Here is an 11,073-nt window from a genome sequence, read left to right as displayed (position 1 = left end):
AAAAAAAAAAAAAAAGAAAGAAAAGAAAAGAAAGAAAAGAAAAGGCAATCAAGATCTGAGTTTCCAGATCACCTCTATAACTTGAGGTTCCTCTCGCGCTCGAACATATATCTGGCGAACTCTGTCTGTCTCTGCAATTGCTTCTTTCAACCGGAAGGAGACCTTGTCCTCGTCCTTGCTACGCAATGGGCCCAAACTATATTCGAATGGATCCGGGCCTTTGTATTTACTGTTGTCCCAGGTCTGCTCCATGGAAATCGAATCCTGCAAGGGCAATGAGTATTTAACAACGGAAAACCCGTTTATCAGATACCAATCATCTGACAACTGCCAACGTCGCAGCAGACAGTCCTCGCCGCAGATGGCAGCCACCTTGCTGAGAGCAACCATGTCGGCGTGGAACCAGGATTTCCAATGATGCAATGAGAGCGGCAATGGACGGCCTGATTCGTAGAACCCGGACGCATCGCCACGAAGGTCTAACTGATGGAGGCCATACTCCCATTTGAATTTCGTTGTGGTCTGGCTGTAGATACACCGCGCAATCATTCGATCACCGGCGCCTTTAAAATCATAGCAATTGCGGAAAACTGCATTGAGCTGTTGAACAAGAGGAATGGAGAGGAATATCCCAGCACCGCCGTACGCCATATGGCTCCCATAATACATCTGCGAGATATCCTCGGTGAGTGCTCCTATATACTGCGGCTCCGTCGGATCATACGTCGCCAACCGTTGCACGAGATTCTTCATTGAAGGAAAGAAAGTGTCATCGTCAATTAGGACGATCCACTTAGTAAGCTCATCCCTGCGCTCAAAAAGGGTCCGGAGCAAGGAAAAATACCGATCTAGCAAATCATCTGAGTTTTGGATAATAGTGAGGCGAATATCCAGTTTTTTCGCCCGTTTCTCGGACTGCCTCACTGAGCCTTCATCGTCAACCACAGCTACAATGTGTGCATTTGTTCCTCCCGCCCAGTGTGCGAAAGCATCAAGAGAATCATACAATCTCTCCGTGGATGTTGCGACGCCAAATATCAAGTGTGATGCATTAGGGCGTGGAGCCACCACAGGGGCATGTATTGTCACCGACGTAGCACATCTCTTCTCTGGCAGTAGCTCTGTATGATTCTTCGTATCCAGTTTTACCGTCTGGTATGTGGGAATTGGTACATCGAGTGAATCTGAGAAACCAGTAAAGTTCTTGGTTCGCACAACAGATATCTCCAATCGAGCATATTCCACGGAGGAATTGGACGCGTGTGTTCTCAGTAGGTCAAGATCCACGTAGCAAGCACTGCTATTACCGAAAGATGAAGGGGGCTGAGCATTGGGGATAGGACTAATATCAATATGATGTCGCGAATAGAAAAGGAATACTGTGGAAATGAGCAAAAGTGAAGTGGCGACAGCTATCACGGCAGTGGATCGGCGCCATTGAAGCAAAGAGTAATAGCGCGCCTGCATCGCGACCCGAGCATAGCTAATATCTCATTAATCGTCGTTCTATATGATTGATTATCCAAATTGAACCATTTAATGAAGGGCTAAAATTAAGTAAAAGGAAAGGAAGGGAAGGGAGAAAAGTTTTAGTTCTAGGCCCGCTATGGGCGGAAAAGAGTCGAAAGTGAAAAAGGAAAATAGAGAAGAGAAAAGGTAAATGATGAGACCCTTGTTTCAGTCAAGGGAAAAGGGCTGCCGCCCAGGGTTGCGGCTGAGCAATCCCGAAGATCCCAATCTGAATGGTCGATCAAATCACCCCAATTGACGGGTCCTGGTTGTCATAACCACGTTGGGTACTAGTGCTATAGATTAAGTTATGACTTGTACTAGAAATTCTGCAAACTTTTAAGTCAACAACTTTGTGAGGGGATCTTTTCACATATCAAGGCATAACTTTTCTCATATTCAATAAATCTTGCACCTACAAACGCACAATACAATAAGAAAAACATGTACTGTATCTACCGTAATGGTAGACCAGTTGTTGCACGTGGAAATATTCTCCAAAACATGATTTATCACATCAATTCGTCTCCTTTTGGAACATCATTGCTTCATTCAACTTTTTATCGTTGTTCCTCAATGCCTCTATGCTTTCTAGTATCTTGATGATGCTATGCGACGCTTAAATTTATCGTTTCTGGAACAAGCAACAAGAGAAAGCGTGAGAAAAGGCCTATGGAAAGCCACTCTACAGAGAGTTGACGAGCCTGCGCTCTTTCCTGAGAGCCCGAAGCTTTTCGCGTGCCTCCTCGAGAGGAATCATGACACCTTGCTTCTGCGTTGCAGGGTCATCACGATTGCGGATGTTGACAGTGCGAGCCTCCTTCTCTTGAGCACCAACGACTGTTTCACTTAGTTAGTACATCACAATAACAGGCTAGACATATGCTCAGTCGGGCCGTAACATACCGAAAATAAAGTTGTACTGGGCCAGCTGTCCAGTACGGATCTTCTTCTGCATGGTGTTTCCGCTGATGTCAATATCGACGTTCAGCTTATCACCGCGCAGGATAGTCTGCAGCTCTTCCACGTAGTCGTTTACAGCAGGCATGACAGGAACAATCAGGATTTGGCGAGGGCTGATCCAGAAAGGCCACTTGCCGCCAAAGTGCTCAATCAAGATTCCCAGGAATCGCTCAAAGCTACCGATGATAGCTCTGTGGATGACGACAGGACGAGCACGGCCAGGGCCAGGCTCGCTAGACTTGTTCTCGCCCTCGGCCGACTCGGCAGCCGCTTGGCTCTTGTCGGCCTTTTCGTTGCTCATGTACTCAAGCTTGAAGTTGATGGGAGCCTGGTAATCAAGCTGGATAGTGGCACACTGGAACTCTCGCTTGAGAGCGTCAGCGATAGTGATGTCGATCTTAGGTCCGTAGAAGGCACCGTCACCCTCATCGATGGTCCAGTCATCGCCCTTGAACTTAGTCATGGCCGCTTTAAGCTGCTCTTCGGCATAATTCCAAGTTTCGAGTTCTCCAAGGTACTTTTCTGGACGAGTGGAAAGCTTCAGCTTGAAAGTGAAGCCGAAAAGCCCATAGATAGATTGAAGGAAATCGAATAGCCCCTCAATTTCTGAGGTAATCTTCAAAACGTCAGTGAGATGGAGAGAAGGAAGAAGATCCTGAGGAAAATTACCTGATCCTGAGTACAGAAGATATGGGTATCATCTTGCTGGAACTTCCGGACACGGGTGAGTCCACTTAGTGCACCAGATGCCTCGTTTCTGTGTAGAACACCAAAGTCTGCAATACGCAACGGAAGTTCTCTGTAACTTCTCTCGCGATGACCGAAAAGGACGAAATGCCCGGGGCAGTTCATAGGCTTAAGAGCCCACTCTCTCTTCTCAACGTCAAGCTTAAACATGTCATCCTTGTAGTGAGCCCAGTGTCCAGAAGTCTTCCAGATGCCAACGTCGTACATGTTAGGTGTCTGGACTTCCTGGTAGCCACGCTTACGATACTCTGATCGCAAGAGGGTCTGAAGAGCATTGAAGATCTTGGTACCGTTGGGGAGCAAGAAGGGGCATCCGGGGGAGACTTCATCAAAGAAGAAGAGCTCCTGTTCTTTGCCGATCTTCACATGGTTGCGCTTTTCTGCTTCCTCTAGGAACTTCAAATGTTCTTGCATTTGCTTCTTATCGGGGAAGGCAACACCACGGATACGCTGCAGAGAGTCATTGCTTTGGTCGCCAAGGAAGTAAGCAGATGAGTTCTAAAAAGCAATTAGCCTGGCGGTTTTATAGGATGACTCCTCAATGTCCTACCTGCATGATCTTGAAGGTCTTAATCTTGCCAGTGCTTTGAATGTGGGGACCTCTGCAAAGGTCGACCAAGGTACCGCATCTATAAACAGTGCTCTTTTCTCCGGTCACCAGTTTATCGATATAATGCAGCTTGTACTTGCTGTAGGCGAACATCTTCTTCAAGTTCTCTTTCGTAACTTCTAATCTGTCAAAGCTCTGCTTCTCCTTGAAGACACGGTTTGCGTGCTTGTCCAATGCTGGCCAATCGGTCTCTCTTACAACACGGCTATGGCAGTGTCAGTAACCAGTCGAGATAGACCTGTTTCTTTCTGGGACGCACTTATCGGGCATGGCCATATCATAGAAGAAACCCTGTGGGGTGGGAGGTCCATGAGAGAGCAGACATCCATATTCACACTCGCAAGCCTCGCCCAGGCAGTGAGCACTAGAGTGCCAGAAGACTTCCCTTCCTTCGGGATCCTCGAATCGCACATAAGAGACAGTGCAGTCGCCTTCCAAAGGTCGGCCCAAGTCCCAGAGTTCGTTATCGACCTTTGCAAGCACAATAGTAGCACTCAGTTCCTTGGGCACATTCTTGAGAAGCTGAGCGGGGGTAGTTTCCCAGGCTTTGGCGGAGACCTGTTCCTTGTTGCCGTTACCGGGTTCCAGGGTGACGTTAATTTCGGGGTGAGGCTTGTTCTTGGTCTCCTCGAGATATTGCTGCCAAAGCTCCTCGAAGAAGTTGTTGCGCTCAATTATGAAATCGGGTAACGAACCGGCACCTGATACGATTGACTGATTAGGAGGGGTATTCGCAAACATTTGGCGGGGTTGATGATGATTCACCTTGGGCGCCCGGAGCGGACCTGACGGCTAGATCTTTCGAACCTTCAGAAGCCATGGCTGTATCCCGCAACGACAAAGGAACGATCAGGGGGAAAAAAACGGGGAAGGAGGGGTTGGCCAGCGACGATGACTCTTTTGCAGCATATCGGGATAGATCTTTAACCCAACCAGCAGTGAGGGACGGAAGGCGGTAAGCCACGTGACTTAAAACTGCCCTGGAGGCTAGCGACACTTTACCGTTTCGAGCTTCCCACCATTTGAAAACTTCTCCGGGTTCCGTCCGTTCTTACAGGTCAATCTCAACAACCAAGTCAATATGTCTTTTCGAGGAGGAGGTCGCGGTGGCTTTGCCACTGGTGCCAATCGCGGAGGTTCCTTCGGTGGCCGTGGTGGTTAGTGAATCCAATTCTCGGACGTGGTGGTTGAGATGAGCGAGGACTAACGAAAATTTCGTCGGATAGGCCGCGGAGGCTTCCAGCAGCCAATGGGACCACCAGCACAAGTTTTGGGTATAGAATACCGATGCGATCCTCAGACCATAGCAGTTTACTGATTTCATTTAGAGATGGGATCTTTTATGCATGCTTGTGAGGGCGAGATGGTGTGCGAATCGATCAACCCGAAGATTCCTTATTTCAATGCTCCTATCTACCTAGAGAACAAAGTACGAGTCACCGAAGATGTACGCTTGGGAATGAAATGAGGACTAATATGTTACTTCAGACACCTATTGGAAAAGTCGACGAGGTTCTTGGTCCCATCAACCAGGTCTACTTCACCATCAAGCCCCAGGAAGGAATTGTCGCAACTTCTTTCAAGCCTGGTGACAAGGTCTACATCGGTGGGGATAAGCTCCTGCCTTTGGAGAAGTATGAATCATTCCTCTATGTGTACTTTGCGAACAGTATTGACCTGATGATCATAGGTTCCTTCCTAAGCCTAAGCCACCACCGGGTAGGATCCCATCTACGACCGAACATATATTGCGCATATTACTGACAACCATGCAGGTGCTGCTAAGCCTAAGAGAGCCGGAGGCGCTGCCAGGGGTGGTGCTCGCGGTGGTAGAGGAGGCCCTCGCGGTGGAGCGAGAGGTGGACGCGGCGGATTTGGCGCTCCTAGAGGAGGAGGTGGCTTCCGTGGTGGAGCTAGAGGAGGCGGAGGCTTCCGTGGTGGAAGCGGTGGCTTCTCCAGGGGAGGCGGCAGAGGAGGACCTCGTGGAGGTTTCCGACGTTAGACAGTCTCCGTCTTGCTTAGCACTGTCTTATTACGGCGTTATGGGAAAACGGGAGCTTTTGCAGGAACTTTTTGTGTCAATTTTTCTGTGCATCCTAGGTGGCTTGCCTATTCGCAAAGGCTGTAGTCTAATTCAGCCATTAAATGAATGTTATTATACGATTGAAGAACCTGCCAAAATGACTTGTGCTTATTCGTAGTTCCTTACTCGGGTTTTTTTAGATGTGGCTGGTGTCTGTGGCGCAGCACGACACCGCCTGGAAATGACGTCTGGGGACACATGCCGAGCCGTAGAATCTTGTGCGGCCTGTCAACATCCTTTCTGCAACCGCTAGCAAATCCCTCACCTTTTCGCAACTTTCCCACCGCTGTCGACATTAATCAAAGCTTCACAATTTATATTGCACTCATTTGGCGAGTTCTTATTTATCGTTGAAATTCGAATTGAGCATGTCTCGTAGGTCATCGGTCATGCCGTCGAATACTTCTACGAATAGCGGTGTCCCGCCCGCCGGCGACGGAGGTAAGCTCTGATCATTGCTAGACCGATCAAGGATATGGAAACTCAGATATATCAGGCCAGGAAAAGCAGAAGATGCTTCTGTCTGCGGAAACAGGGCACTTCAGCATGGTCAGGTCAGTCTTTACCTCGGCGACATCTTGTAATAAATCTCTCCGCTGACTGGACATTTTTACGTCAGGGCTTTGCATCTTGCAGATCTAGTAACTGAGCTTAATGGTAATATATTGGATTTCCTCATGCTGTATGTTTGCCAAGATTTGCTAATTATGATTCATAGGATTTTGTGGAGGCAAGCCTACTCCCTGATATTCGCAATTCAACGCCAGCCTTTACTGACTTTTACGAACAGTTATGTCTGTCCTCTCGTCTATGCGTTACTGTCTAGGAGACCCCCATGACTATGGTGCTATCTGGTCTGCGCTTGGATTTATGCCTTTCGGGCTTTTCTTTGATTTTATGGATGGAAAGATTGCAAGGTGGAGGAACAAGTCATCGCTCATGGGACAAGAGCTCGACTCCTTGGCAGATTTGGTATGCTGATCTGGTATGTTGATATGACGAAATACTTACGGTCGCTTTTAGATTTCCTTTGGTATGGCACCGGCCGCGGCAGCCTTCGCTCTCGGAGTCCGCACAAATGTCGACCACCTCCTCCTAGCTTTTTTCGTCCTTTGTGGCCTGACACGGTTAGCCCGGTTCAACGTGACAGTTGCCGTACTTCCCAAGGACAAGACTGGAAAGTCGAAATATTTTGAGGGCACGCCGATTCCGACAACACTATCCATTGCATCGCTCATGGCTTACTGGGTTTCTCAGGGATGGATTCAAGAAGACCTACCGCTGGGCGTTATTGCGCAGGGCACGGCTTTTGAATTTCACCCTGTGGCGTTGTTGTTTGTTCTGCATGGCTGCCTGATGGTCAGCAAGTCTATACATATCCCCAAACCCTGAACACCAAAAGCTTTGCACCGACAAGTGAAAAGACAAAAGGCATTCCTGTATTGGAATCTTTAATTGATAGAAAAGTGTTGATGAGACTTTAGCATATATATGTAACTAAGCTAGAACGAAAGCGGTCACGAAGCATTTCCTGAAGATAATGCTGTTTTGACGAAGAAAATTTGGATTGCGAAGAGCTGCGGATAGTCTTACTGGTCTGGCCATTTTGTTTGCTAGGCTGACCTTCGTAAATCCATTCTATCATTCACTGCTTGGTAAAGTAGGCATAAGATTTACGCACCGAATACACAAGTCTTTTGTTGAGAGCTAAACACAGAATAATGCATGTCATGAATAAACCGATTCACGTACGGTAGCGTCCCTTATTTTACAGGGAATAGCCACTTCAAGCCTATGTTCAAATAACATATCTTTTCGATATAGGATCACTCCAAACCTTCTACTCTACCTCCATACTTGCGTTTCGAGAAAAGCCACTGTACGCGTGTCCAGGCAGTGTATACTAGTTCCAGACATTCCCTTACTGTATGCAGGGAGCTCAACATACACTGTCCTTGAGTCACACTCACACACGCTCACACACAAAACAATGTCAGATCCGCTATTACCACTACCCACCCAAAATAGTAGCGATTACAATAGTACTGTAGAAGAATCACCGAGTCAATCTATGAAAATAGTTCTCGATAACTACTGACAACAGGACGCATGCCCGCAAGTACATCAAACAATCCCTGCGGAGTAGATGCTAAAAAGAAATTGCATCAACACCTCGCACATCTGAAGACTCGTGCTAATAAAACAAAAAGAAGAGCTGGACCGATACAAATGGATCAACCATCGATAGTTATTCCTGCGTTCCCATGTCCACTTCCCTAGGAGATTCTTGTCACATGCACGTGGAAGGATGAAAAACTTTCCTATATGAGTGATTGTTGCCAGTTGCCCGGTGAGATCCACAAGGAACCTCAAATTGCCACTCACTTTCTCTGGGAGGAAAAATACAGGGCAAAAAATAATACAAAGAAACCGCCCAAGTGAGGCTAGTAGTACATAGTGTTACCTGTGTTGGATAATTATGGAAATGTTGACAGGTCGCCCGTGGGGCACTGACACATTCTAGACCTCTCGAGGCGTTTGTTTCACGTTGACCGAGAATTTTCCCTGGGAGCCAAGAAAGGAAGGAGAGTTTTGTCCAGTTTATTCTTAGTATTGGCGAGAGCGCCATGGTACCTTACAGTAGGGGGCGTTGATATTATTCTATTATTGGTGAGGTTTCTTCTTTTCGTTTGATGTTTGTGTTGGTTCCTCGCTTGTATCAGTGGAGGGAGCTGTATCTTGGTTTTGTTCCCAAGCCGATCTTATTAATTTGTTCCTGCCGAAGAAAGGCAACTCGGATAAATCTGGTTAATCCACTTCTCTTAGTAGGGCAGTGGTTAGTTGATGCAGTGCGCTTCGACCAGTCCTTCGTCACCCTTTGGGGAAATAGTTGAACCGAATCCCAGTTGGATACTTCTGAAGATGATAATTGTACTCCGTACCTCCTTTTGATTTCAAAAGACAATGCCTCGTCCTTGGTAATGTGGAGCGCGGTAATAATATTCGTCCCCGATCCCTGCAATATTAGCGCCTTGTGCTGCAGTTCTGGGCTGCTCCGTGGAATTCGAACTACGTATGTCGTCTTCCCCATGCGTTGGTGATATGAAACAAAAGAATAAGCTTAAATTCCATTTCACAAGCGTACCCGAAAGTAAGCAGGAACACCGCCTACGTGTCGCGTGCTGATATGGTGTTGTTAAATGCATGCAGACCATCATCGGAATGTCCGTCGGGGAGCAACATGAAATATCCAGTCGTTCTGAATGGGATATATGTTGACGAGTACGATATTTATCGACCGGAAGCCTCGAGTAAGCTTTGCTCCGTTAAGCGCTGTACCTTGTCGAACTTTTTCTCGTTTTCCGTCAAATCATACGGAGTAGATGGTAAGCGGTTGGATTTGCGCCTTATAAACGCCCTCTGCGGTTTTTTCCCCAAGTCACAATGCTGCAGCTTGCAGCTTTTGCTCGTCGATCCCTTGACTGTGTTTGGACCACATCTGTCATGTGACGTGTACATTCTTCGAACTAACTCAGTGCCCATCATTCAACTTTGTATTGTGTATGGACTCATTTCTGCGTAATGATGGTACAACGAACCCTACCTACATTTTCTTTACGGTTTCGGAGGATCCGCATCGACACCCAGGGTCAGGATTCCAGGTCCACTCCGGGAGTGTCCGCTTGAACCCAAGGAACGGTTCCGTGTCTCTCGTTTTGTTTCACCCCAATAACGAAGAAATTTCTCATGACGGTGAAGACTTGGTGGGCGCGCAAATACATGCAGCCCCAAGTCAATACTCAGGCAAATTATTTCTGTGGCGCCTTACTTTCAGAAGTACCTATTACGGCCAAAAACGAAGAGCAACGTCGGACATGTAAGAGTCTATTAAGTCTCTTAAGTACAGAATATGTAATTTGGTCTCCTCTATTAGTGACAAGATCTGCATGGGTCTGCATGACGCAGCCCTCTATTGGTGCTGACCAAACACGGCTTCCAGGCTCCATAAACGACAGACTGTTCGCTTGTAATTGGCTCGTTGCCGCACATCAGGATCAAAAAGGTCTAGTCGACTTCGAATTAAAAATGGTACCTGCTGATGCGCAAATTCGGCGGTAATATCTCGTTTGCCACGCCTCGGGCGTAGTATCTCGTGGAGTGAGCTGTTATGGGCTGCCAAAATTTGGACCCTGTAGTCTGTACCAGAGAAGACCAGAAGTGCACGGGCTTGCCTTCGAGAAATGGTGCAGAACAGCCAGCCAGCCATCCATTGCTTTCCCGCGTTTTCTTTGGAGAAAAAGGTCCGGGTGTTCCGTTGGCTGCTTATGGGGTTATTATCCCCGCTAGTGAAGGTATGGAGCAAGGAGCTGTGCACTGACGCGGCAAACCTTCTGGTGAAGGAAAACGGTTCACATCGCTATTGATTAATTCTTTGCATTCACGTTAGAAGCTTAGTGTACTCTTCAGAGTATGCTCCGCAGAGGATATCATAACACTTCCAGTGTGGCTGATGGGCATTCAAGGCACTGTAGTAATATCACTCGACCTCGGGCTGCTTATGTTGGTACACCACAGTCGCAAGCGAACATGAGATTTGTTCATCCACACTGAAACAAAAAAAGGGACAGGATGTTGGGTGTAACCATGGATGGCCAAGTGAGCTTCCTAGCCGTTTGTTTGTTCATATGAGGTATAGATAGCCCAGGTTCATACGGGCCATATTCCTTACTATCGATCGAGATTCTGTTGGATGATGTCGCTATCTCCAACTCTTCAAGAATATGTCCACCCTCGATGGTCATACCTTTTCTTGCAATGTCATTTGATCCATAGAAGAAGAAAGAACCTATGGGGAAATCATGACTGTACATCATCCCCTCTTTTCATTAATGCAGCGCTGCCACAAATAATCACACCAAGCCCATGACCTTCCCCATATAGGTATAGCGTATGTTGATACTCCACTTTTCAATCCGCTCATGAATACCGAATTGGAAAGGGATCGTTGTGCCCCTGGATTTCTGATTAGCCAATCCGTTCATGGTATTGCTTATATAATCTGTGGTCGCGCTCTGATTGAAGTAGTGAAACTTTGGTACGCGGGACAAAAATTACCGCCCTGCATATCCAGGGTCACCCTCCGTTTGGAAACGACCCCTAA

The 11,073-nt window shown here is 47.3% G+C and overlaps 5 protein-coding genes across 5 annotated transcripts; 3 read left to right on the top strand and 2 right to left on the bottom strand.

Moving 5' to 3' along the window:
* Positions 1-37: 37 nt before the first annotated feature.
* On the bottom strand, positions 38-1,627 carry BDV27DRAFT_129220 (glycosyltransferase family 31 protein). The gene has a single exon (XM_032067147.1). It carries the CDS (start codon positions 1,465-1,467, stop codon positions 49-51), a length of 1,419 nt encoding a protein of 472 aa, XP_031927077.1. The 5' UTR covers positions 1,468-1,627; the 3' UTR covers positions 38-48.
* Positions 1,628-1,885: 258 nt separating this feature from the next.
* Positions 1,886-4,712, bottom strand: BDV27DRAFT_129219 (threonine--tRNA ligase THS1). The gene is made up of 6 exons (XM_032067146.1): positions 4,595-4,712; positions 4,089-4,530; positions 3,770-4,034; positions 3,142-3,717; positions 2,416-3,088; positions 1,886-2,349 (listed from the first exon to the last, which is right to left on the bottom strand). Exons 1-6 carry the CDS (start codon positions 4,647-4,649, stop codon positions 2,195-2,197), a joined length of 2,166 nt encoding a protein of 721 aa, XP_031927076.1. The 5' UTR covers positions 4,650-4,712; the 3' UTR covers positions 1,886-2,194.
* A 155-nt stretch (positions 4,713-4,867) lies between these two features.
* Positions 4,868-5,997, top strand: BDV27DRAFT_129218 (H/ACA ribonucleoprotein complex subunit GAR1/NAF1). Its single transcript, XM_032067145.1, has 6 exons — positions 4,868-4,986; positions 5,056-5,103; positions 5,158-5,258; positions 5,318-5,463; positions 5,520-5,548; positions 5,605-5,997. Exons 1-6 carry the CDS (start codon positions 4,911-4,913, stop codon positions 5,829-5,831), a joined length of 627 nt encoding a protein of 208 aa, XP_031927075.1. The 5' UTR covers positions 4,868-4,910; the 3' UTR covers positions 5,832-5,997.
* A 153-nt stretch (positions 5,998-6,150) lies between these two features.
* On the top strand, positions 6,151-7,587 carry BDV27DRAFT_2452 (CDP-diacylglycerol-serine O-phosphatidyltransferase). Its single transcript, XM_032076118.1, has 6 exons — positions 6,151-6,353; positions 6,409-6,466; positions 6,532-6,569; positions 6,631-6,642; positions 6,703-6,884; positions 6,936-7,587. The coding sequence occupies exons 1-6, from the start codon at positions 6,281-6,283 to the stop codon at positions 7,302-7,304; spliced, it is 732 nt and encodes a 243-aa protein (XP_031927074.1). The 5' UTR covers positions 6,151-6,280; the 3' UTR covers positions 7,305-7,587.
* Positions 7,588-8,831: 1,244 nt separating this feature from the next.
* Positions 8,832-9,764, top strand: BDV27DRAFT_129212 (uncharacterized protein). The gene has a single exon (XM_032067144.1). It carries the CDS (start codon positions 9,100-9,102, stop codon positions 9,493-9,495), a length of 396 nt encoding a protein of 131 aa, XP_031927073.1. The 5' UTR covers positions 8,832-9,099; the 3' UTR covers positions 9,496-9,764.
* The last annotated feature ends 1,309 nt before the right edge of the window (positions 9,765-11,073 follow it).

The sequence above is a fragment of the Aspergillus caelatus genome (assembly GCF_009193585.1).
Source record: "Aspergillus caelatus strain CBS 763.97 unplaced genomic scaffold BDV27scaffold_100, whole genome shotgun sequence".
NCBI classification, from domain to species: domain Eukaryota; kingdom Fungi; phylum Ascomycota; class Eurotiomycetes; order Eurotiales; family Aspergillaceae; genus Aspergillus; species Aspergillus caelatus.
This window is presented reverse-complemented; position numbering and strand designations above follow the sequence as displayed.

Excerpts from the sequence above, each read along its gene's own strand:
- BDV27DRAFT_129218 (XM_032067145.1), top strand. The coding sequence starts at position 4,911 with ATGTCTTTTCGAGGAGGAGGTCGCGGTGGCTTTGCCACTGGTGCCAAT. Across the intron at positions 4,987-5,055 it reads TTCCTTCGGTGGCCGTGGTG|GCCGCGGAGGCTTCCAGCAG; the intron begins GTTAGTGAATCC and ends TTCGTCGGATAG. Across the intron at positions 5,104-5,157 it reads ACCACCAGCACAAGTTTTGG|AGATGGGATCTTTTATGCAT; the intron begins GTATAGAATACC and ends GATTTCATTTAG.
- BDV27DRAFT_129220 (XM_032067147.1), bottom strand. The coding sequence starts at position 1,467 with ATGCAGGCGCGCTATTACTCTTTGCTTCAATGGCGCCGATCCACTGCC.
- BDV27DRAFT_129212 (XM_032067144.1), top strand. The coding sequence starts at position 9,100 with ATGGTGTTGTTAAATGCATGCAGACCATCATCGGAATGTCCGTCGGGG.
- BDV27DRAFT_2452 (XM_032076118.1), top strand. The coding sequence starts at position 6,281 with ATGTCTCGTAGGTCATCGGTCATGCCGTCGAATACTTCTACGAATAGC. Across the intron at positions 6,354-6,408 it reads CCCGCCCGCCGGCGACGGAG|GCCAGGAAAAGCAGAAGATG; the intron begins GTAAGCTCTGAT and ends CAGATATATCAG. Across the intron at positions 6,467-6,531 it reads GGGCACTTCAGCATGGTCAG|GGCTTTGCATCTTGCAGATC; the intron begins GTCAGTCTTTAC and ends TTTTTACGTCAG.
- BDV27DRAFT_129219 (XM_032067146.1), bottom strand. The coding sequence starts at position 4,649 with ATGGCTTCTGAAGGTTCGAAAGATCTAGCCGTCAGGTCCGCTCCGGGC. Across the intron at positions 3,089-3,141 it reads TCTTCTGTACTCAGGATCAG|ATTACCTCAGAAATTGAGGG; the intron begins GTAATTTTCCTC and ends GACGTTTTGAAG. Across the intron at positions 2,350-2,415 it reads CCAGTACAACTTTATTTTCG|TCGTTGGTGCTCAAGAGAAG; the intron begins GTATGTTACGGC and ends TAAGTGAAACAG.